This window comes from Talaromyces atroroseus, assembly GCF_001907595.1.
Source record: "Talaromyces atroroseus strain IBT 11181 chromosome Unknown scaffold_7, whole genome shotgun sequence".
Lineage (NCBI taxonomy): Eukaryota > Fungi > Ascomycota > Eurotiomycetes > Eurotiales > Trichocomaceae > Talaromyces > Talaromyces atroroseus.
This window is the reverse complement of record NW_017971439.1, coordinates 525715-550692: the sequence shown is the minus strand read 5'-3', so window position 1 is coordinate 550692 and position 24978 is coordinate 525715. Positions and strand designations below refer to the sequence as shown.

At 47.1% G+C, this 24978-nt stretch overlaps 8 protein-coding genes across 8 annotated transcripts, besides 2 other annotated features; 4 read left to right on the top strand and 4 right to left on the bottom strand.

Annotated features, from left to right (window-relative positions):
• Positions 1–1311: 1311 nt before the first annotated feature.
• Positions 1312–1602: a repeat region (Identified by RepeatMasker using a combination of RepBase library and repeat library created with RepeatScout).
• Positions 1603–3476: 1874 nt separating this feature from the next.
• UA08_05658 (hypothetical protein) lies at positions 3477–6542 on the top strand (the record flags this gene model as incomplete). The annotated part of the gene is made up of 3 exons (XM_020267953.1): positions 3477–3569; positions 3632–4590; positions 4868–6542. The coding sequence occupies 3 exons, from the start codon at positions 3477–3479 to the stop codon at positions 6540–6542; spliced, it is 2727 nt and encodes a 908-aa protein (XP_020119308.1).
• A 329-nt stretch (positions 6543–6871) lies between these two features.
• UA08_05657 (SWR1-complex protein 4) lies at positions 6872–8745 on the bottom strand (the record flags this gene model as incomplete). Its single annotated transcript, XM_020267952.1, has 3 exons — positions 6872–8420; positions 8483–8591; positions 8652–8745. 3 exons carry the CDS (start codon positions 8743–8745, stop codon positions 6872–6874), a joined length of 1752 nt encoding a protein of 583 aa, XP_020119307.1.
• A 396-nt stretch (positions 8746–9141) lies between these two features.
• Positions 9142–9955, top strand: UA08_05656 (hypothetical protein; the record flags this gene model as incomplete). The annotated part of the gene is made up of 3 exons (XM_020267949.1): positions 9142–9295; positions 9361–9737; positions 9806–9955. 3 exons carry the CDS (start codon positions 9142–9144, stop codon positions 9953–9955), a joined length of 681 nt encoding a protein of 226 aa, XP_020118908.1.
• A 4245-nt stretch (positions 9956–14200) lies between these two features.
• On the top strand, positions 14201–15745 carry UA08_05655 (hypothetical protein; the record flags this gene model as incomplete). The annotated part of the gene is made up of 2 exons (XM_020267948.1): positions 14201–14489; positions 14547–15745. 2 exons carry the CDS (start codon positions 14201–14203, stop codon positions 15743–15745), a joined length of 1488 nt encoding a protein of 495 aa, XP_020118907.1.
• Positions 15746–16484: 739 nt separating this feature from the next.
• UA08_05654 (hypothetical protein) lies at positions 16485–18303 on the bottom strand (the record flags this gene model as incomplete). Its single annotated transcript, XM_020267947.1, has 9 exons — positions 16485–16649; positions 16756–16901; positions 16973–17033; positions 17086–17225; positions 17282–17409; positions 17462–17770; positions 17832–17944; positions 17997–18163; positions 18228–18303. 9 exons carry the CDS (start codon positions 18301–18303, stop codon positions 16485–16487), a joined length of 1305 nt encoding a protein of 434 aa, XP_020119010.1.
• A 361-nt stretch (positions 18304–18664) lies between these two features.
• Positions 18665–19500, bottom strand: UA08_05653 (Mediator of RNA polymerase II transcription subunit 18; the record flags this gene model as incomplete). The annotated part of the gene is made up of 2 exons (XM_020267946.1): positions 18665–18986; positions 19067–19500. 2 exons carry the CDS (start codon positions 19498–19500, stop codon positions 18665–18667), a joined length of 756 nt encoding a protein of 251 aa, XP_020119009.1.
• Positions 19501–20404: 904 nt separating this feature from the next.
• On the top strand, positions 20405–20851 carry UA08_05652 (hypothetical protein; the record flags this gene model as incomplete). Its single annotated transcript, XM_020267945.1, has 2 exons — positions 20405–20480; positions 20553–20851. 2 exons carry the CDS (start codon positions 20405–20407, stop codon positions 20849–20851), a joined length of 375 nt encoding a protein of 124 aa, XP_020119008.1.
• A 351-nt stretch (positions 20852–21202) lies between these two features.
• Positions 21203–21327: a repeat region (Identified by RepeatMasker using a combination of RepBase library and repeat library created with RepeatScout).
• Positions 21328–22414: 1087 nt separating this feature from the next.
• Positions 22415–23431, bottom strand: UA08_05651 (hypothetical protein; the record flags this gene model as incomplete). The annotated part of the gene is made up of 1 exon (XM_020267944.1): positions 22415–23431. One exon carries the CDS (start codon positions 23429–23431, stop codon positions 22415–22417), a length of 1017 nt encoding a protein of 338 aa, XP_020119007.1.
• Positions 23432–24978: the final 1547 nt, after the last annotated feature.

Genomic DNA, 24978 nt, shown 5'->3' with positions numbered 1-24978 from the left:
GTTCTTGACTGCGATTGGAATGGGATTGAACTCATGTATACTTGCCCCCCTTTTCCTCTTTAAATGGCATGTATATAGGTATGTTTCAGGTGCGTGACGCTAATCGACTCAGAAAACACTTTAATGCGGTTACTCGGACTTTCTGGTTGCATGCTGCTGCCTTTAAGATTCACAGCTGTCATCGGTTGTGGATAGAGAGAGAGATGAGTCGCTGGCTAGATACCTCGCCATGTCTCTTGACAGATGATGAGTGCGAGCAGCTGAGTCTGGGGGTTGGGATGAGTAGGTTTCCATCCATACGAGAGGTCACTGGCTAATGGCTATATACATAAATAACTACATAGAAACAATCAACTTCTGTCATGGACCGTATATGGGCTCTCGTCAAGAACCGGATTGTCTCATCCACTCCAGACCAGACCAATATTTGCCCAGGGTTGTGATGATGTCTTCATGGACCGAGTCTCTTCCACAGCTCATGGAGGATGTGAAGCTGTGGATTGTCGGTGGGGGAGGGACATGTGAGAGCTATTATCGTTCTGATATGGGAGTCAAAATACCGCCATAACCATCGCCAGGGGGTTATGGCAACAGCTGAACTGCACACGCTCGATATTCGTATCGACAGAAATAGAAATGAACGACTGTTGCCGGTGTTACGGCAGCGGGAGCGTGTCTTCCCGGCTCCTCGTTGTCATGAGCAAGCCCAAAAACAGGCATTTGGGTTGACGAGGGAGATGCTCTTTGGGTCTGCGGGGTTTCCTGGAAGAAATCCTGAGGAAGTTCTGCCCTTGACTATTGAGGGTCTCCGTAGAGAAGCGAAAGTTGCGTTGACGATTATGGGTCTTGAGCCAGCACAGCTTAAGGATTTCTAAGTCGTTGATTCTCGTGGATATTTTCTAGTTGATAGAGTTACCAATAATTAGAAGAGACAGGGTTGCTTGCTTTCGACAGGTTAAGCTTGATCATCTCATGTTCAAGGACGATGGGGTACGGTTCACACTTTCACGGATCCAGGCCGCTGGATGACAGCAATGTGCAATTCTAACTTTGAAATTAAATCTCTGCTGCAGATGAGCCGGAGAATATATCCATTCATAAGATTGGAAGGCTTTTTGGACGTTCAGGGTCATGGCCTTTGTTCTTGTCTGCAATGAAAAGGTGACAATACTATACCTGCTTTATGTAAAAGAATCAAACTTTCTCAATATGGAATGCAAGTATAAGCTTCTACAGATCGCCAATTTACGATCTAGCTTGAATATTACTCGCTACATATCTATCTGATCCCTGTAGTTACTAGGCTTTCTTTATAAATCCTTTCCTCTTGGTAACAAGCACATACGACCATAGGGTGTGGAAAACAGGGCTTCCCGTCCGCTCAGCCGTACTTAAGCCACACGCCGGCCGGTTAGTAGTTGGGTGGGTGACCACCAGCGAATCCCGTCTGTTGTATGTTTTTTTCTTTTTTTGCCCCGTTACTGGAAAACCTCTTCCTATAGAGGAATAGCCCGTTCCTTATACTGGAGTTCTTTCTTCTGGCGCCCTTCGGTATTAGCAAGCCGGGCTGGGTGGGCACCATCGTATCTCGTTTATTATATGATGGCCACATCGTCTAGCTTTCAGTTAGCCACCCTTTATCACATCAAAATCGTGTCATATTTGCTTTGGCTCACATAGAGTGATCAATATGATGATTTCTGATAACTTGTTCATGATCCACGAATTGTACCACGGGCTGCCTCGCAAGACCTACCACCTCGCAGCCGTAATCACCAGCTTTTGCATAAATTAGATTGATGAATGTCAAGCACAGGTAGCAGGGGGGCCGGAAACACTTTTTCACATTTGCAGGTTCTATAGCCTCTGTTGTAAGTGACAGCAGGGCTGCCTATAACTCCAAATAAGTACTCTGTCGAGGCCATTGTAATTCTTAAGCTAACAACTATGCACAGTCTAGTGAGGAAGCCAGGCTTTTCAACTTCGTCAAGGAAAATTTGGGAGCAGACGACAGTGGTCTAGGCCTTGAGCAAGATATTGAACTCCTGGAAGAGATCAAAGACATTCGGGACGAACTCAATAAATATCCTTGGGAGTATCTTTTGACGACCAAAAAGGTCTCACACAGAAGCTCTTTAGACCTGTGAACAAAACAAACCTTTCTAGGTAGATGCTGACATCTAGATTAACTTCCATCTCTGATGCGACAAGTCTATTCACAAGATATTCAAAGACAATAACTAGAACAAGCGCAAGGGGCTATGTTCTGTACTGGAAAGACTGAGCCCTGATCGAACGAACGAACGACCGCGGCTGAATATTTCTCGAGCGCTGTATTGGCTATCTTGCTTCCAGACCTTTCGCAATAACGCCGTGGGCTTCTAACTCTAATCAAGAATTATCGTGGATTGGTCGTGCTCTTAATCTCTCCGTCGTCAAGGGCTGACATCGCTAAAGTAGGTCTCGTGGCACGGATAAACAAACACTCCGGCCATTAATTGCAAGAGCTGATAATTTGATCTCGGGAATGGTACACATCATTAAAAACAAAATGCCAATCAATATGGACCTCAGACCTCGTCCGTCGCACAAAACTCAATCGATGCTAGTTCCCAGAGCCCTATCATCTTCTTTGACCCTTTCCAAGGCCTCCTTCACCCACCATACACAACTCCACCCGGGTTGGCCCTGTTTGATTGGCGTGTTTCGTATTAGCAAAAGATTTCTTACCATAAACACAGAGCTAACTCCGTTATGGTAATCTTTGCGCCGTTGATTGTTGGCACCCTTGGACACAACACAATCAAATCCTGGACAAAACATCTGTGCTAGCCGTGGCTTGTGAAGTTGCTTCACCGCACAAGTTCGAACAATCAGGTCCAGCCAAGGACTCGGAAACTCCAAAATACTGATCTTGAATCGCAAGTTTGAAATTATGATAAGGGGTGCCCAATTGTACGCAGTATCATGCTTTTGCCTCCAATCAAATGCCGTGCCTAAGATTCACCACCCTGCAGATTCAAGATTATGTTGAAATACGGGGAAAGATGGGATATGAAGAGGAAATGGGAGTAGATTGTTGATGCCGAACTAGATCTTTAGCTGTGTATAAGAGTGAAATATCTGTTTACCTTGATTGCTACCAAGTCTTCTTCCAATACTTTCCTTTATGTTCTATAAATCTTGCCTTGGGACACATATGGATTAACACCGTCATCAACCTCTAGAATGGAGGCCTTAAGTCCTTCTCCATGATATTGTAACCGGCTCTAGGGAAGCCTCGTAGTTAATGTTGTCAGGATGTAGTTAGTCAATGGCAGGACGGAAAATGATATCAGCGAAGGAAGCCTAGCTGAAGGACTTGTTGACCAATCAGCGCTCACCATCCACTCCACTACCAACAACTCCATACGAACGACATACGTAGCCATTCTCTGGAGATATCTTCACGTTTCTCTTGACAAGTAGCGTCTACAATGGACAGCCTTGTTGAATTCACCGAATCCTTCTTCCCCCCTCAGCCCTGGGCCTATTCCTGGGAATTACGCCTTTTCCAATGGTTTCCAGCTGTGAGATTGCCCTGCCTGTCCTCTCCTTCGTCAAATATCTATCTAACCCTCCTATCGTACAGGCTACCGTATTCCAATGGCTACTGGATTATCATCCAACAGGGAAATTCTCCCTGCCAAACTCCGCACTCAACCTCAATGGCCGCTTTTCTTGGTGTGTCATGGAGGTGGTTGGCCCTATTAACATGCTCTACATCTTCGCGACACTCCCCGCAAAGTTTGGGTTCACATTCCTGGATTTACCTCTATGGAACAAGGTGGCTGGAGCGCTTTATGTGGTACATTACTTCAACCGCTCTATTTTGAACCCACTCTTTGTCGCGCCTAGTATCTCGCCTGTCCGGCTTGAGATCTTTTTGTTCGCGTTTATCTTCAATTTGTTCAATTCCTCCTGTCTTGCTGGATGGATTGTGGGCTATGATTTTACTCCAAGTCTTGGGTATCTGCCATCGCCGGCATCATCCATGTCACTCCAGCAGATTCTTCCTTACATCGGTCTGGTTACCTTTGCATATGGCATGATTGGCAATATTCGCGCCGAACGCACGCTTTGGCGTCTTCGTCGCGAGGAAGCCCATCGTCGTGCCTCCAAGAAGAGCGATCAGGACGTCGCCACTGCTGCTGTCACGGATGACAACAAAAAGAACATTTACCACAAGGTGTACATCATTCCCCCACCAAAGGGCCTGTTCAGATGGGTTCTCCATCCGCATTATTCCCTGGAATGGCTCGAATGGTTTGGTTTCGTGCTAGTGGGCACTGCTGTGTATCCTGCCGCTAGTCGTATGTCGCAGAATATCCCGCCTACATCGTTGATGACCCCGGCACCCTGGCTGTATCCATTTTCTGTTCTTGCTGAGTGGCTGCATGTGCCATTTCCATGGCCAGCTCTTGTATTTGTTATGAACGATGTGTTTACCATGCTGCCCCAGGCAAGACGCGGTTTGAGATGGTACACGGCGAAATTCGGCAAGGATGAAGTTGCTGGTCGAAGTGCTGTTATTCCGGGAATTTCCTTTCTGTGAGAGTTCTTTGATACACTGACTCGGGTTTTATTTGCATGCATAATTAATTCCTAGATTAGTTAAGTTGATAGGGTAGTGTATACTGGGAAGGCAGCTCTTGCTTCTTTCCCCCTAGGACGATGTCCCAAGAGAAGTCGCGGTAGTTTTGCCTTCAACAACTTCATCTTTAGTTTTCTTCTTTCTCATTCTCGCAATAGCATTGTTACTTGTCAATTGCATGTCTTTTTTTTGGGATGCATGATATTGTGTTGTCTCCGTTACATCTGAGAACAGTGTTCAATCGCACAACACCGGCATCATGACGTTTTTGAAAGGCCATCTCCAGCGAAAGACGAGCGATCGCAAACAAGCATTCAGTCTCGACACAACTGTGCAGCATCGCCAGTCAGAGTCTTCCTCTTCAAAAAGCGCCTCGCTTTCAAATACCGAGAAGAAGAAGAAGAAGGGATCTATTGAAATCGAAGTTGAGAATCTGTTTCGACAAGCGGCCGACGCAAGCAGTGCCCCTGGTCGTAGTCATAATCATGGTCCGACGAAGGTGGAACCATCTCTCTTTCTCAGATTTATGAAGCGCAGAGAACATCCAACGACATCAATAGCACCGGCAAATGGACTAAAGAGAGCCTTTTCTCATCGACATCACGCGCCGGCGACGCCTATCGTAGGAAACGCTGGCGACGACAAAGTTGTCCATAGCAGCACGCCGGATCTCGTTAGGGAGGGAAGCTACGATAGTGATGCTCTCTTTATATGCAGTCCTCGATTTTCTACACAAAGCTGGGAATCCTTACACGCATCCAGTCCATTACGCATGAATATAACCAATGTTACTCTTCCGGATGAGAAGAAGTATGAGACGACCCCCAAGGCAGATGGCGAAATTCTGTTGCCGCCGACTTCTGAGTGCCAGCATTCATCACATGCTCTTTCAGTCCCGAAAAGGAGAGGGCAGCCCGAGATACCTATCGAGAGAAGTGATTGTTCTCGGTCCTTGTGTGGGTCAGACGTTACTAACAATAATGAGTGTGTGGTGACAAGGAATGGCTATACGGCTGCTGGAAGTCTTCAAAAGCAGTCCAGATTCACTGAAATGTTCCACCATGTCGGCTTAGGAGCTATATCCTCAGCCCCATCGCTTAGAAAAGTCAGTATTGGATGGATGTCTGAGGGGAAACGCTGTGGATATGGCTATTCTTTTGTTGATAGCGATGAGACAGCCAGGACGTCATGTGAATCAGGCGTATTCACGGACGGCTCTTCAGAAACTACAGCCAAAGAAGAAACAAACAAGGACCTTGATACGCGTGACGGTCAGGATACAACGATTGCGGTCAACCCGCCAATTGACGGAGAAACTCACCAAAATGAAGAGCACAAGGGATCCTCTCTCGAAATCGAGACAATCAACACCTCCAATGAATCATCCCAATGGGCATCAATCTCAAGCCATTCCAGAACCGACAGAAACGACTCTGCAAATATTGAAGACGGGATCATCGTCCGTGACTTTTGCACAAAAGCCTCGCCCGACAGACCTCAGCACGAGGAAAACAATCTCGAGGAGAAGCGTCACTTAATGGCCAATGCCGTGCGCCAGGGCTTTTTGGACACTTTTCTCTGGATGATTGGTCTCGGCAAACGTGAAATAGCGAGGTACCACGCGGGTCTCGACGTGCAAGCAGCCCGATCCCATGACTGCTGCCAGGATTCAATGTTCGAAATGACCATCCCTTATTGGGATTATGCGCCAAAGGAGGAACTGGGGAATTACCATATTGAGGCTTGGAAGGCCGCAAAGAGACGGTCTAGAGAGCAGCGTCGAGCTCGACCTACTACCGCTGCTACCACCGGCGCCCCTGGCGTGTTATCGAACGCTCAAGAGAGTTCTTTTTTGAGTTCCGGCGGTGGCGAGAAGTATGTTGGAAGGAGGCATAGTTTGACTTTCTGATTTGTTTGTGTTGAGTCACGCATAGGCAGTTTGGAATCGTAGGAGTTAGACATAGAATAGTTACAAGTTATATGCTTAAGCAAATATATCTTACATTCATGCTCAATTATTTCTTATCTAGTAAACGGCCAGCGTATGCGAATAGTTACAAGTTATATGCTCAAGCAAATATATCTTACATTCATGCTCAATTATTTCTTATCTAGTAAACGGCCAGCGTATGCGAATAGTTACAAGTTATATGCTYAAGCAAATATATCTTACATTCATGCTCAATTATTTCTTATCTAGTAAACGGCCAGCGTATGCGAAAAAGGCAAAAGACTAACTTACTTCCGCTGCCTCTTAGAGCTCTTATCACTACGAGCACTCAAAACACTCGCTGACCGTTTATGCGACGCTGATGCTTGTTTCTCCCTAGCAGCACCGCCAACATCATTATCGTCATCGTCATTCCTCTGCCCATCTCCGGCACTACTAGTAGGTCGTGCATTTTGTTGTTGTTGTTGTTGTTGTTGTTGATCTTCGACTGACTCGAGTTTTATTTCCTTTCCTTTCTCTCCTGCTGCTGTTGGATTCGCCTCTCGTTCTTTCCTTTGTCGTTCCTCCCTGGCGGCTTCGAGGACTCGAATTTCGCTCTCGACTTTCTCGGCTACCTTGCGTGCGTCGAGTAAGGTGTTTACTTGGTGAATGAGTTTTTCGAATTCCTTGCATACTTTGTCGGTGGGCATGAGTAGGCGAAGAGGAATATCGAGCTCAGTGAGAGCGGCGCCGAGTTTTTGAGTTTGAATGTTTGATTTGGCTTGTGTGAGTTTTGTGGCTTTGTCGTTGCGGAAGTGGACGCCCGGGGCGACCCGGTCGTGATGTTGGACCCCGTATTTCTCTTCTTCTTCTTTGGTGAGAGTTCGGACGGTTGGCTGAGATGTGGCAGCGGCGGCGGCGGCAGCAGCAGCAGCCGTTGATCCCTTCTTCGTTGATGGACCAGCGGTAGGTGTATCGGCCTGAGCGTCGCGGGCAGCATTTGGCAGTGCCTGAGAAGGCGCTTGGCCGACTGGACTCGGTACGTTATCAGGACCAAGTATTGAACGCCGCTTCTTGCTCTTGTCAGCTTGCAGTAGTGTCGATAGAAGTTGTGACAAGCCTTGGCTTGACTGGTACATGGTCGTGTTGCTGACAGAATAAGGAACTTCGAGTCTGGAATAAAGTTCCCTGCGCTCTGCTATGAAATCCTGTTCGTTTGTGACAATACGCTTCAATTCCTCCAAAAGGATGCCCTCTTCGCGGACCTCATCAGCAGTGCGATTAAGTTGCAACGCGGCCAGCTCCTTTCGGGCTCTTTCACGCTCCGGGTCGAACTTCATCATCTTTTCGTGTAAGGCGAATTCGGCTTCTGACATCTCCGACGGAGGATGTTCAAGAGCGAGCATGTTCGCCGCAACTGTGTAATAACGAGACTTCATCTGCTCCATTGTCCGGACGCTATTTGCCGTAACCAGCGCTGTCGCGTTCGCTTCGCTATTTTCCGAGACCTCAGATTGATAGTCGTATCGATCGGCAATGATCACCCATCTCAAGTCATATTCTTCCACTAAATCCATCAGATAATCTGTCTCGTCACGCGTCCAATCATCACTTTGTAAGTGCCGCTGATATTGTTCATCGGTATATCGTCGAGGAACCTGGGCTTTGATGTTGTACTTCGCAAACATGTAAGGCTGTTGAGTCATCTGCTGTGATCCATCTTTCATCTGTTGATCGACATCCATGGCCGTTCCATCTGCAGCTTGCAGAGGTCTATTCGCGGTATCGGTTCGTTGTTGCCAGTGCCGAAGAACGAGACCATCGCCACGCGCATCATTTTTGAAATCGGTCATTCGCCTGGGTTTTATCAACGTTAGGCCTTGAACATCCGTGAATTGTAACACAGAATGAATACATACCATGGAAGCGCTCTCCGATTGGACTTCTTTAATTTGTATTTGTTTTCTGTGAGGGAGATTGGGGGGGCCTTCTCGCCGAGCAGCGCGAAAAGTTCACGAGTAATACCCTCTTTTCAAACGTTAGATGTGCCGTCTAAATATTTTTCTTCTTTTAAAAAAAAGTACTTACCTGGTCTCTTCTCAACAACCTTCTGTTTCTTAAGCGGCCTGGGTTGCCCATCCGCAGGCAGGTCGAGCATGTCGCGAACATCTGCGGCTGCCATGATGGTGGATGGCGACGCGACGGCGATGCAGGTAATGAATATAGGATGGAAGCAACAATGACAGCTATAAGCCTTTCGAGGTAATCGATTGTTAGCGTTCCGATGGATAGACTGCGCGCATTCTAGACAAGAAAGAATGATTTTCTGGCTAAGGTGAAAGTGACGAACGGATTGAAGGTCGAGGACGGAGTTGCATATGGGTCCCCGGCAGAACCACTTTTATTGGCTCAGCAACGGGCGGTCAAACGGTTGCGGCCAAGTTTACAGAAAGAGTAGGCTTTCCCCTTCCGTATCATTGTTTATTTGTCAATACCACGACTACGTCCTCTTGAGTTGTTTGTCTTCCCTTCGTTGGGGTGCTTGTGATTCTAGAGTCTCTCTGCATAGCCGCGCTCCATGTCGGCTTCACGGACCAGCCCTTCATGGCTGCTGGCAGTCTTGACTGTCTTGAGCGTGCTGTTAGCTCAGGCACGCGCTCTCCATTTGTACATGGAAGCCCAGCAACAAAAGTGCTTTTTTGAAGAATTGCCCAAGGATACCTTGGTTGTTGGTAAGAATTGCTAGTGTCCAAGATGGGTTGGAATCTGTTGACTAACGACACGTTTTGTCCTACAGGAACCTACAGCGCCCATGTCTTCAACGTAGAGTCAAAGACATGGGTACAAGACTCGTCGCTACAAGTGCTCATCACCGTCGAAGAAACATTTGACAACGACCACCGGGTCGTTTCTCAACGCACATCCGGCAGTGGCCGCTTCACATTCACCGCCGCCGATGCTGGTCAGCACAGGATCTGTTTCACCCCTGACTCTCAGAACGGAGGAGGTTGGCTTTCTAGTGCACCAACTGTCAAGTTGGGTCTGGACATGGCCATTGGCGCTACCAGCAAAATTGAGACTGAGGACTCTGGTAAAATCGCGGACATTGTAAAGAGAGTTCAAGATCTCAATAGTCGGTTACAAGATATTCGCCGCGAACAGGTCTTCCAGCGGGTATGATCAACATCATCTTCCGTATTGCAGACAATAGACAGGCTAACTATTGTTTGGCGTTATTACAGGAACGAGAAGCTGAATTCCGTGACCAATCCGAGGCCACTAACTCTCGTGTTGTCCGCTGGGCTTTGATTCAGGTGGTTGTGCTTTCAGTTACTTGCGCATGGCAATTATCTCATCTTCGATCATTCTTCATCAAGCAGAAGTTGACTTGATTGGATTCATATATGACGTAGTTTGGGAGCCTGATGATACGAGCATTGTTATTGGTGCAGGGTTATGATTGCTGAACTTTAGGATGTTAATGTCCAATATACAAAATATTTACGCCTGTTGCTGTTCATGACTTACTCTGGTATGTATCTGTATGGAGTGCTTATTTCGAGGTGAACCTTAGAAGCATGACTTGTAATGATAGCAAGCAATCTTTAGACTACTGTGCATTTTTAAAATACTTCCCTCTCTTCTCTCGACCTCACTTTCACCTATGCTTATACAATGAGCCGTGAGAGTATTCCTTTTTGTAATTGGATGTTAGAGACATCCTTCATTCGTGATAGATCTTTCACAATCAAATTCAACCATCAGTAACTACACATAACTTAACCTATAACCGTTCCCTTCCCAACCCGCTTGGACAGCAATGTAACCACCACTTTTCAAGAATGCAATGCAGTTATGGCAGGACATGCCAATACAAAGACTCGAAGCGTGCGCATGAAAACTAACCCCTTGAAAGAGGTGCGTATCTACCTACCTAGCTTAGTAGATAGGTAGCAGCTGTGCAACCTCTCCACCCCGCATTATACCTACCTAGTTACCTAGTTAGAGGAGTCACATGGATATAGCTCAATCGATCGTTCGACGTGGAAGAAGAAGTGTAACCGAAAACGCCCACGTATGCAATAAGAGTGGACAGATGGATCGATAAGTTCCATCGATCGAGTTTAGTTCATAATAACCAGGACTAGGTAGTGATGATCTAGTTGGCAAGTCAAGAGTTAAACAACAGCCCACGCCTACTAGTATGGTGGGTGATGGTTCGGGTTCTTACATTGATATTGTGCTATTCATATCGACGAAATGGGTATGGTCGTGTCAAGTGGCTATATAGATAACTCATAATCTTGAATATCAACATTCGATCAAGTTAGGGTTGCGCCCTTCTATCAGACTGAGCCCTAAAGGCCACAAAGTCCCAGAAAGGTCTAGACAGCGTCTTCGGGACTTTGATCCATAATGTTCTCCACGGGTGCCAGACTTTCAGTTTTCGTTGTTTCACGAAAATGTGGTTGTGCTACTGTAAGCGTACCATGACCACCGCCCTTCGCTGCGCCTTTGTCAATGCTTCCTTCCATACCCGCTCTATGGAACGTGGTACCTGCATAGCACGTCTCTGCCTATCAAGGAGTCTGCCAGTGTAGCACAATCGGATATAAATAAGAACGAAAAGATGCAATCTCGCACAGACTTATCAAAGCGTGCACGAGCGCTTGTACAATGTACGTAATTTTATTCTACGGAGTACAGGACTAAAATAAATTATTTAGAGATTCTAGGTCTTATTGTTATCCATGGACTCCAGTTGATCGCGATCTAGCAATTAACTTATGCTAGTCATTGTTGGTGCTTTACTCCGTGGGGGTGCGATGAGTCTAGATTCTTCAAAACACAACAGCCGAGTGATAATAATGCCAGCAGCCAGACAGTTGCAAATCCTTTAAATCAGGATTAATGGAGTCGATAACACTCGGTTTCTTGAGATGGCTATAGATGAATCTATAAATTCCGTGACTGACCTGAAGAAGAAAGATACGATCGCCAGTCATCTAGGGCTAGGGCTAGCCCTAGAAGATATGGTGGATACTTCCGATGCTCAACAGCGCTGATTGGCTGCTGCTTTTTTATCGGTGCCCACACTTGACCCCACAAGCCTTTTTTTCCGACAGAAAACTTGGGAACACCAACACGTGCTGAAAACCAGACTACCCTGCTCATGCCCATGGTTCAGTGCTCATAGTCTCATGGTGTAACAGTACTTTCCGCCTGGTACCTTCCACCTGGTACCTAGCGGTTATCTGCAGATCGAATGGAATTCAAAGCATTGGTATGATATTAGGAAATGCCATTGCTCCGACCAGATCTATCAATTTCTCCGTACGGACTAACCAAAGTTGAAACTTGATGGGTAAAACGAAAAGAGTAAGAAAAAGGCCCACGTCCACGTAGTCCCAGCCAATCAGGAAATCCAGAGCTTGAAAAATTTTTTGGAGGATCAGGCGGGCGGTCTAGAACCTGAAGCACGGGATTACCCATCTTGGCATAGCTAAGCTGAACTGTCACAGTCTGAAATGATAGATGTGTTATGATTATGACGGGTTATGATGTATAGAGCAACACTTACGTATAGTACTCTGTAAACCCGAGGACATATTTTCTTTGTCGGTCAAGCTCGCTTGACTGATATATGGAAAGAGGGATTCTCGCATTCTACTCTTAGGGAATACAGTCAGAAGATCCACTGGCCGTCCACTTTCTTCTTGTTTCTGTTACGATACAAATGCACCTAATCTGGAGAAATTCTGATCGTGTGCATTGCCAGCTTACTCCGTATTCACTTTGTTCAAAAAGACAGTCAATGCATGTTAAAATTAAATCGATGCCTCTTGCGTCATACGAGTTGACACAGCAAATGGAAGAACGGCGTACCTGCATGAGACTTTTTAAATCCCGTCTTTTCTGCGCTAAGTCGTGTCAATACGAGCTCTCAGTCCGACGCGCATAAATAATCGATTTGATGACTTATGCAATGGAAAAATACGTCACGGGAAAGATGTTGCAATGCCAGCGCCTTGCAACGTCATACCCACCTGGTTTGGTGACTGCTTATCTAACTATTTAGCGTCGACAGCTGGCCGGCCAGCTCTTTCAGTGGTCGGCAGCGCCCGATGAGCAGCATATGGCTATTCTGAAGCAGCCTGACCCATCCTGCGGACCGCTCACAAACGGCTCACCCGTGGTATCCCGTATTCGAGCAGGGATCCTGCTGCTTGATAATTTTTGGAGGGGGGTTGGTTTCTTTTGTCCGAAAGAAATAAACGAGTGTTGGACCGGGATTCCGGGGGGCCTGATGCATAAGGCTGCAGTACATATAGTAAATGTATGTACGGGCTAGTCCCGAAGTGGCATGCTTCTGTGAGCGTCTGGAAGCACATGGACCGTGGGTTGCAGTCCGCAAAGCGCCGACGGTGGGGGTTGCTGGCCCAGCACAATGGATGGTACGGGATAGTGTGTTTCTTTTTGTTTGTTTGTCCCTCTTTCTGCTTCTTTCGTTTTGCTGGTAAATCGGCGTTCTCTTTCATCGGACTACCAAATAGTAAGTAGAAGAAAGAAAGAGAGAGAAAGAGATAATGAAACATCGTTAAAACGCTGCTTATTGGCCAGCCAGTATTAGGTAAGCTGTGTGTACTTGCTCGTCAGGAAGGCGCCAGCGGGCTGTAGCCTTCCGTCCCCACCTTCCCTTCCTCCCCGCCGCGGCGGCCAATGGGCAGCCGCGACCCCCCAAACTCTCATGGAAGGGGCTCACAGAGGCAAACAGAGACAGAGGAGGGGAAAAAAAAAGATTCTTCCACTCTCTTTGAGTCTCTTGCTTCCCCTTTTTTCACGCAACTTTGTTCAACTCAAGAACCATCGACCAGAAGATCACCAAACCAGCAAATAATCCTGCAGGAGTAGCGCGTATCGGCCGAGCTCCCGTCATTGCCTTGCAGATCTTGGCTCCAATCGTCGCCAGCCAGCAATCCTGGAGAGTACATACAACTGCATGACAAGCTTGCTTCCCTGCCCAGTGGGATTCATTCGTTCATTCCATTGAGTCCACTAGACAAACCCACTGCTGCCAGGACACGCTCCTCGTGTTTTTCTTCCTCCATACGCGCGACCACACAAATACGTCCTGCAGCCCAACGTGGTGCTTTCTCACTCTTACTATACATACCCCCGGCTTACTTTGGTGACTCATCGTCGTGGCCTTGCTTCATTCGAGCGCCCATCCTACAGGCAGTGAAAGTGAAGCAATTACCAGCTGCCGGAAGTGCACCTGTATCCGTGTTGAATTAAGTTCTTAGCACACGAGTCTACGGTGACACTTGAGGAACCATTGGCTTGTCGACGGTTCGGTGCCTGATACGCCAACGCCACTTTCTGTCAATTGGCATGTTGTCGTCCTGCTGTACACTACAACCACCGTTTTGACCAGTCGTTGACCGGAAACACATATACACCGCCTCTTATTCGCAGCTTGCACAGTCAGATGACAGTTTGCAGCATGTCCGGGGCTCTGAAGATTTAAGAAGAGAAAAAGCAGCAAGATTTGACCCACCTTCGTCACAAAAAAGTTCCCACCTTAACATCATCACTATTATCATTATCTCATTTCTTGCATACAAACCATAATAAACATGGCTACAGAAAGAGGGCGTAAGGGACGTCCGTATCCTTTACAAACACCAATACCTCCCGCTTCTGCCTCGGCTGATTCATCTGCCTCAGTCTCACCTGCTATATCATCATTTTCATCACCTCGCTTACAATCCAAGCTGGTTTCAAGTTCTGCTTCTTCTCTGATTCCTTCGCCTGGGATTGGAATGGGCATTACCATGGAGCGCGCCGGGTCTCTTCCAAGCCCACTGCGCAACGTGGAAGAGGAATCCAACCGACGCGATAGGGATATCGAAGAGGATTATTTTGGTAAGCCGCGCGTCTACTTGTATTATCGGAGCCTCTAGTCTAACTTTCTCAATTCAGGATTCGACCAAGTTACATTCGAGCCTTATGAAATGACTGATGAGGATTATGATCTCACAGATCATCCTTACCATGCTTCTCCAAAGCGACGGCGCTCAGAGAGTTTGTCATCTAGAGGTTTCTCCCGCTTCGGCTCGAGAATGCCATCCATTTCATCGCGTTGGAAGTCCACGACTCAATCGTCGGATGAGACATATAGTACTGGTATTTTCAGCGACGATTTGCGCTCACGCGCTGACTCGGCCGCGTCATCGACATCTCAATTCATTCCCATAACTCAAGAGCCTCAGGGCTTGCTATCGTCAGGGAACTCCCAAGAAAAGTCACGTCACAGTGGCCACAGCGTGGGCGCGATATCCATTGAAAAAGCCAACAGCGGAAACACAGACGAAGATGACGAGATCGGAGCCAAGCCCAGCACTCCATTGCTCCCACCTATTTGGTCTGAATTTCCATCACCACTGAGGAACTCGGGGATTGCGTCTCCACTGCAGTCTCCTTCTGTAGCCGACGTGTTTGACGAAGATGTCTTTCCGGTTATGACAAGTTCTCGTACATCCATTCACCGCTCGCCCCCATTGTCTACAAAACCTTCGGTAGCCTCACTAGCAACAAGGACAAGAGGGATGACTCTGCGCACAACTATATCTGGGGAGGGCGCTCCACCTTTGGTGCTTACCGAGGGAGATGATGAATGGTCATCTAAACTTGGACATGCCAACTTCACCATTCAGCCAGAACCTTATATTCCAGAGATCTCTGATGCTATGGCGTTCCGCAAGTTTCGAGATGACTGGGACTTGGCACGCACCAACTATGCCAAACATCTCGTTCGCACCGGAGAACATTACGGGGAAACATCAATGATTTACCACTTTACCAAGCAAAAGTGGGAGCTCATTGAGCAAGAATGGAAGGCGAATTTGGAATACATTGTCACCAACGACGACAAATTTGGTGCCATCCTTGGATTGACAAAGTCTAACCTGAGCCCTGCCGAGGACATGAAGGTACCACGTCTACATGATAACGAGAAGTTCCCTGAACTTGGCGATCAGGAGATCGTGGGGCCGATGTCGGTTGCGCCAGCGATTCACTCAGTCATTAGATGCAAGTCTCCAAGACGACGAAATGTGTTTCGCTTTTTCCAGGACCTTGTCAGCCGGACGCCACCTGGAGTTCCTGCGACGCGTGCATAATTATTAAACACCTGTTTCTACTATCATCCGTCATGCTCTGTCATGATTTGGAAAATTAACGACCGTTACGACCTTGCAAAAAAAGAATAAATATGATTCACGATTCACGAAGCCGATGTTATCTCGGATTTACGCTCCTTACCTAATTTACCTAATCTACGTTCCTTATCCCACATTCCTTTAATCCAGCGTGTTCAACGCAGCGACGTTCCTTACCACCACGTTCATTTCAGCGATATATCCACCATGTGTTATATGACTTTCTATTTCACCGATCGACCCCCTTTTTTTCGGGCTTGTGTTTTATTTATTCGAACGATAATACCCATCTTCCCCTGGAATATCATGTGTTATAGAGATTAGATTCAGTCATTTCCTTTTTGTTTCGTTCATTGAAATTTCGCATTTTGATGAAATCTTTCAAAAAAGGGTTATTTGTAATTATTAGTCTAGGCAGCCCTAGACTAGAAATAAATCAAAAATTGAAATAATATTCAAATCATTGAGTCCATTTCCTTAGTCCTTGGTCAAAGCATAGAAACAAAGACTCCTATTAAAAAAACAAATACTCTGAACAGTATTGACTCCTTTTGGAGATTTCTACCTATCTTTCTACCCGTCGTACAACTATTAGAAGATATATGCACGCACACCCTCATTAGGTAGGTACTCGATTGACCCAAGGTCAATAATAATAAACAAAGAAAAGGAAAGAGAAAAGAAAAAAGCAAAGAAGAAATCAAACCCAAAACTGCCCCCAAATCTTCTTCCCCTCTGTATCACCTTCAAATCTAAAATCTACGCGTGTGATATCTTCGAATCCCTCGGAGAGGCAGGGTTCTTCGAATCGACGCGCGAAATCGGCGAAGGCGATGCCGGGGAGGAGGGGGCGAGATTCGGGGTTCTGGTTATTTTTTTTTTCGGTAGTTGGTACGTAGTCAAGAAAAGAAAAAGAAAGGAAAAGAAAAAAGGATTGGTTGTGAAAGGGGAGGAGAAGAAAGGGGACGCACGAATGATGGAGTCGCGGCGCGCACGGCGTCGTTGTGTTTGCATAGACTTGGGGGCGCGGTGAAGTAGATGCATCGGATTGGAATGTTGAAGTCGCGGGCTATTTGGATCCAGTAGGCGCGTGTTTCGAGGTTAGCGTTCGTGTTGTCTATTTTTTTGAAGTCGATGTTAATATTCAACTCGGTTCTTCTTTTTTTGTCCTTTAGAAGATTGTCCTACCAACTGCGATTGATCGGCCGGCGCTCAAAAGCTCTTTTGCGACTTTGATGCATTTTTGGCGCTGCTTACATGGTCAGTCGTAGATCTGGATCCTAGGATGAATGATCACGCACCGTCTTCAGCGTGTCCTGGTTCACTCGATCGTATCCTAGCGGCTTCAGATGCTTCCAGTAGAATGTCGATTTGCCTGCGCCGGGACTGCCGCAGAATATCACTAGTTCGAGGGAGCTTCGCTTTGAGAAGGTTGATATAGCTGTCGGATTATCAGTATACACATTGTATATGACGTATAGCCAGTTGTATACCTACCAGGTGTATCGGGGTCAATATCAATGTACGACACAGGATCGAATTGCCGTATGACTTGCGCAGGACTAGCATCAAGAAAGAATTCCTCCGGCGTGTGAAACTTGATGGAGACATTGGAAGCAAAGTCGCTGAAATATAAGCCAGAAAAATCTCATAATCCATAACGAAAAGAGAACCTACCGATCTACACAGGAATGATCACCAGGCCGTCCAGCCGCATCGCCCACAAAGAAACATTCCTTCAAATCCAGTCTGCCATCGATATCCAAATCGTAATCGTCCAAAAACTCCTTCCACATGCCTATCCTCGGCTTCCGATACTCGTCGTACTGCGTAGCTGCGTATATGCTAAGGGGGATATCGAGCTGGCGCATGACAGCTTGAGCCTTTTGTTTGAAGATCGTCAAGCTTTTGGATTCGGTTCGTCCGCCTTTGAGCTCATTTTGAAGACTTATTTTTTTCTGATTGGAGAGGACAATGACTTGGTAGCTGTTTTGTCTTAAGCACTCGAATATCTAGAGAACAGAATATGGAACAAGAGCACACGCACCCTTCGGCATTGAGTTGTTTCAGCTTTTCTGGTACCTTGGTATTCCACCACTTCCAGTCTGAAGCATCTCGCGCAAATCGGTTACCAGAGGCTGTAGCGATCAACGTTGAATCCTAACAGCCAGTCAGCGTCAGTGATGGGAAGATTTGTGAGAATAGTAATCACCAAGTCAAACGCTGCAACCTTTCGCCTCTTTCCTGCCGGCGTCTGTCCATGTCCGCTCGATTCCGAAGCGTACTTCCCAGCAACCAGACTCTTGTTGACGATTCTCCATGAAACCTTTTCCGGCTTCTTCTGGGATGTTGGGGTGAAAAAGGAGGCGACCGCGGTTTCTAAATAGACAGATATTATAAGTGTAATCAATCAACTTGTAGTGGCATCCAGTCATGCACTCACTGGTCGTTGTTGACTCGACTTTGCGTCGGAGCGGAGGTGGAGATACGCCGCCACCTGGAGAACCTAGCCTCTTCATCTCGGACTACTCTCGTGGGCGAAATAGTCAGGCTAATATTCAATAATGATATTAGTACAGCCGTTGTGCTTGTGGTGGTGGAATAATCGCAGGTCGATCTTATGGCAAGCATCGCTAACTACGTAGTGACGGAGACGCGCCCACGCGTAAAGAACTCCGCGCGGTCACATGCTGATATTGATTTCCGCCAGAACGAATTACGCTCAATCTTCATTTTTTATAGCAAAGTTTCATTCGCAAATGGTTTATTACTATAGCATATGATTTTCAATTAACAAACAGTCGGAAAAAATGCTCAATCCGGGTATCATGCACAAAACAAAAAGTAGATCGTTTTATTCGTTCAAACACACAACATGACTCATTTAACCCTCGTATCCAAAGACAGGCGATCTGCCTGCTCCAGCCTGACAGCAGTCCTGAGCTGATCCCTCAGTCCATAGAGGCGCTGCGTAGCTGTTTCCGCATTGGCACCGTCTTGGACAGTGGCTGAAGCCTGCAAAAGGTAGCTCCCACTCGGGTCTAATAGGGTCAGGTCCTTTAGAGGCGGTAGTGCTGTCCGCGGTCTTTGCGTTTGTTGCGTAGTTTGGTTATCTTCGGGGTAGTTCAGGACGCGGTGGAGGAAGAGGACGGTATCATTGTAGACGAACACGTCGCCTTCAATGACAAACTCATTCACGAAACTAGACAAAAAAAAAAAAAAAAACAGAAGTGTCAACAGCCAAGAAACAAAAGATCTTTTCTCAGGACGGTCAAGTCATACGTATATCCCCAAGCCTTCATCACACTGACGATATCCCCCTGCGGAAGGACAGCATTCGCCATGAGACGCGATGTGACGCCCGATCGAGTGCCAGCTTCAGGGATATCCCTCCACTCCATCCTCCACAATTGCGAGTCGAAATCGTACTCTTCCGCGGGGGCGCCAAAGTCGTCTTCGGCAACAACGCTCACAACGCGATTGTAATACGTGGCTCCATTCATCATTTTGAGCAGACGCTGGATTTCGGTGGCCTGGACATCCTGGCTGCCGCCTCCGAGGCGGGTGTTGATGCGGCCTGCTTTGCGGTTCGCTTTGAAAATTAGGCGTCGTTCTAGTCGGTGGCGCGGCTGCATGGCCGTGAGACCGGCCAGCTGCTGGAGCAGTTCATGGTGCTGGTGGGCAGGGACGGGGGCGAACAGGAGGAATTCGTGCATTCTCTTTTCTTTGGTCTTTCTTCTGTCTTTTGGAGATGGCGGTTCCGATGCAGTTAAGGTCGGGTTGGCTTGCGGCGGGATGTGCAGCCAATGACGGCGAGCTTTGGACTGCGGCTCTGATTGGCTGTTCCATACAACATATATAACGAATAACTATCGTCTTTAGATGCAGTTGTTTATGTTATAGTTGCATGGCACCGTAACTCCAAGTGACAGGTAGACTATAAGACCTCTTGTGGCTTGGCCTAGATCCCTCTATTGATTGATGCATATGACCATTGCAGGAATCCCTATGCGAGCTGAGAAGCATAAAAGCATAATCCACATGCAAGCATATTCTCTCTCTGTTATCGGTACAGAAGGCTCTGCATGCGTCCGCATTTGGCAGACGACAAATACAAGGGAGGGCAGGAGAATCACATGATCGGAGTTGTCGCGGGGGAAAGACGCGGGTGGCATGGTGTTGCCTATCTGGGCATTGCCGGTGTGCACTTGCCGTTATCTCGTCGAGTGCCGGATTTATAAGGCCGGCCATTCCTCTCGTCCCTATCATTATTCATGCATTCTTGCTTTCGTTCGTTCGTTCATCGTCTGTCCATCTTGCGCGAAACCATACGTACCACGTTCCATCTTCCATCAAATCGCACCACATTTTAATCCATTGTTTCTCTTATCTTATCTCCGTACCACCCAACCTAGCTAGTGCTTGCATAATCAACCGCGCCGAGAACTGAGCGCGGGCTTTTACGGATCTCGCTCGGAACGCAGAAAGCAGGACGACCACCACCACGCACCACCGTTTTCTTCACGCTTGCCCACTCCCATTCGACCATTCGACGCATTGACAGCGGCTGTCCAGAGGTAGAGAGAGAGAGAGAAAAAGAAGAAGTAATAAAAGGGCAAAATGCGTACCACAGCTGTGTTGAAGAATGCCTCTCGCACTCCTTTGATTAAGTTCTTGGGAAAGCGCACTACGCCAGGTAAGAAGAATTGTCCAATTTGTTGTATGATTTTCTAGTACATGGAGATATTAACGTCTTATTCTACTGCAGCCTCCATTGACCACACCCCGCATGCCCATCCTGCGTCTCCCACCCAGACGCTGCCCGACTCTTTCGCCGCCTACCGCTCCAAGGCCCAGCAGCATGGCCCTCTAAACACCCCCGGTCGTGCCTCCGCGCTCTCATACGGCGCAATCGGCGGCTCAACTGGTGTCTCTCTAGGCCCTGTTGTGGCCAAGAAGGGCGAGTTCTTCGATCGCCAGGATTTGCCTGCTCGTTTCCATCGTCTGCCCTGGTCTGAGTTGGAAATCGAGGCCATTGAGACCGGCGGCGCCAGTCTTTACAATTAAGAATCATACCTCTTCATCCAACAAAGCAATATCTTGATACATCTTACTACTCGCGCACTATCTCCGCGATACTTGGGCAAAAAGCAAAACGGGCAACAGGACAGATTCATCATCATTATAGACACGAAAGACGAAAAAGTTTCATGGGAGTGGAAAGAAAAAGCTTAGCACTGTGGAACAACCCTTTCATCACGGGGCCAATGCTTGCGATTGCTGGGCTTTGTGATTTCATTTATTGGGCGTTCTCGGCAAGTCTTCACTATCTCGCTACAATTCAATACACACACTCAATCCCATTCGACTCTCTTTGACTGTCCTCATTTTTTGGTCGGCAGCTTCATATCAACTATGGACCGATTGATTGAGACGATTGACTGACTGACTGACTGACTGACTGACTGACTGACTGACTGACTGACTGACTGACTGACTGATTGATTGATTGATTGATTGATTGATTGATTGATAAACGAACTCGGTTTCATGTTCCCATCCACTAAAAGACTACTGCATTTTCATCTTGGTTCAAGCCATCATCTACTTTGCTGCTCGGCGTGCCGGTGTTCGCCTTCTTTTTTTCATTTTTATTTGCATCTTTATTTATTTCTTATTTCTTATTTTTTTTTTTTTTTGAGTCTGGACGTGTACTCTTATTGTTAGCATAGCCATAATGTATATAGCCCTTATACGACAACCAAAATCCACTACTTGCTTGCTTACATATTCAGTAGTAGTACCTACCAAAGAATTTGAAGTGTATATAAATCAGCGATAGGGAGATGAAAAAGAGAAATTCTCGATTTGATGCACCTATGCTTTCAAAAATTAAAGTGCAGTAGATAGATAGGTATATGATGCTGAAACAAGATGAAGAACAGAGCTAGTCCAATACAATGCCACTTTCTGGTGCAAAAGGAAGAGGAAATAAATAACGATGACGAAGAATATGATGATGATGACGATAAAGCCCATCTATAAAGAAGGGATAAAGAAAAAGACGCCACAAAAAAGCTTTTCACCAACTTGAATGGAAAAACAAAACACGCTTTGCTCATGTTCGTTCAATCAAACCCATATCATATGCTTATTTGAAGAAAACCAAAATTGCCTCCCTTAAAAGAGAAAAAAAAAAGTACATAATGATAATAGAAAAAGTTTTCAAATGCTGTCAAATACCCGCTGTACAGTTTTCGACGAATTCCCCTTATTAATGGGGGGAGGAAAGTGGCGACGCCAACGACAACAAACAAAAGGAGAAGACCTCCCAAATGCAGGTAATAGATATCCAGCCCTTCATGCAGTAAAATGGTGTATGCGTATGTGTTTTGTGTGACTTGGTACCACCCAAAACCAACGCTATGAGGCAGGCTTTCACTTCTTTTTTCTTATGAGCCTGTAAGAAATCAAAGGGAATATCGAAATATGTATGAAAATGCAATATCAAAAACAATTCGTCATTTCGTCATAGTCGTCTCAAGCTCGATCAGTCTTAAACAGACTAGTGTTGAATATGTCACTCGCGGTGAGTAGGTATAACTTCCAGCCATGGTGTCGTAGAAGGGTTTACTCTTCCCATCTGCTGTCACGACTCGCACTGCCTGGCCTCTTCTTGCTGAATCCTAGCTTCGCTCCCATCTTTTTCCACGTGTTACTATTATCAGACCGGCTTTTCGGGCTGTAATTGAGTTCGCTCCCTGGGGGCGTTGTGGGTGGCGTCATTGGGTCCCCTCCATTTGGACTTCCTGACCCAAGGCTTGCAGAATCATCTGTAAAAACCGGAGATCCGGAATCCCCGCTAGAACTGTATTCAGATAACTGACTCCCTGTTTTGCCAAGCGCCGCAATCCGAGCAGAGCCCGACATACGATTAAACATAGAATCATCTCGAGATCCACTCGGAGATATCCTTTTCCCGCGAGACGTGGTCCGTCGAAGCCGGTGCGGGCGGTCTTCGACGTATGGATTATCCATTGAAGAAGGGACATGCGGCCCAAAACTCTGACTGTTCACAAAGTGAATGAAAATCGACTCTTCCATGAGATCATGCATGATTCGTACAGCAGCATCTAGTACCTCAGGTCGTGGAGGCTTTGTAGCATGGGCGTTGGCGAGTAGCGCATCGCGCACTGCTGACGACAAGTTGATTTCACGAGGAGCACCAGGCACAATATACGCCGATAAAAGACGCCGCCAGAGGATGATCAATTGCTGAGTCTGGGCTACATCCGAAGGCACTGAGCTCTGTCCGAGCATCCGTGCCACAGATCGGTAAGACTCTCGATACCGCTTTGCTTCCATGGTGAACTCCAACGTTTCCAAGCAATGGTTCTGGGAGAGATACGCCATAAATGCCCCCAGGGTATAAGGGAAGGGAGCTGTGTTGGAGAGCACTTCATCGAGCGTGGGGCGGGCAGGAGGGAAATTCCCAGACGGTATATGTAGGCTCAACGGCCTGGACCCCATCACCCGCGTTTTGATAGAGGCAAGATCTGAAGGGGAGGTAGGCAAAATCTTTGGAGTAGGATCTAGTGGGAGGTTCCAGGACAAAAATGGCATATGATAAGAGCTTCTCGCAATCATTGCGTACGCGCCTTTACGTCCTGTGGGCTCACACTCCGAGGTCCCGTCCGCCTTGCCCGTCCGATATCAATGCCGTTGCAGTTCGCGGTAGATCGTTATGACTGCATCTGACAATGACGGATTTCTAACTTGTTATTACTTGTCTTCTTTATTTCTCTCGAGAAATAAGCTCCAATAGTCAAGCTCTAAATAGAATGGAGACGTGACACTCAGAGAAACATATGTAACCTGCTGGTGTGGAACAATAGTGCGACGAAAAGGCGGGCAAGAAATCCTAAAGACTAAGAGTCAGTCAGACAGCAAATGGCATGGCGTTTATATGAAAGTAAAAACAGATATGATTTCAAAGATAAAATGCATGGCCGAATCCATACAAATGTGATAGAGAAATTGACTGGTCAAAAGTGTCCAAGAAAACAGGCTTATTTGGAAGGCCTCGCGAAACGGGGGAAGGGTGTGGATACAGGGATCTAGCGCATTTGCAGGCAGGTGCGTAGTTTCCCGGGCTGCCAAGGAAATAATGTTCTAAAGTAGACGATAACGTGTCTAAACGGTCTGTTTGTGGTGACAGATTCATCAGCAATCAGAGCAGCAGATCCCTCTGATTGCGATGTGGGGACAGGGATCTGCGTTCGCGGGAGCCTTTTTATTGAGTCTGCCAGTGCGAGAGCATGTACCTAGTAATGCCAGAGGGGGTTGGGCGATTACTGTCGATCTTCCCTCGGACTTCTTCCCCGCTTGATTCGATAGAGAAGAACTCCCATTGGGATACGTTTTCGAAGCCCGAACAAAATAGAAGGCTCCATGCACGCACACCATCGCAGACCTGCACGCGGTCGCTAGTGATAAAGAAGAGGGGCTTGTTCGGTGGGGAAGCCCAGTATGCGGCAGTGGCATCAATCATCACCAGCAACCAGCGAAGTTAAGTCCTCCACGATAATAAGTGCTAGCATGGATGCTGCAACCGAGCTGGCCTCTTCAGGGACGTCGCTCGATACGCAACACCGAAACCCACAGTAGCACGGCGGAATCCATTTCGAGTGGCGAGCCGGCAAAGCCAGGCAGTAGGGGGTCTTTCATGCGCTAGAGTTCATAGGCTGCGAAACCGGCGCCGATAGGCAGACCAAGATGAATCCTTGTTTATTCGTGTGCCATACATGCTCGCCCGCCAATCCCACTGGTGGGTTTTCAAGTGTGCTTGCTTGAGCCTTGCATGCGGTTTATGTGCTCAAGAAGAAGAAAAGAGGGCAAGTAACAACGTGCTAGGGACGCATGCACCCAACAAGTAGGCACCAGTACAAAATAGGTATATCGCAGTAGACCACCGAGACAGTGATTGGACAGGCAGATTGCAAATGACGCCGGCGAAACCGAGTAGAAGGGGAAAAGAACATCAATGCATGCTTACCTCAGCTTATTGGTGCAGGCAAAATAGACCGCAAACTCCTTTTTCTTTGTTGTCGAGTGCCCGTGTAGGCAACGGAGAAGATACAGGGATGTAGGGTGAATGTCGTCTAGCACGAGTGTTGCAGATGAAGTCACTCTAA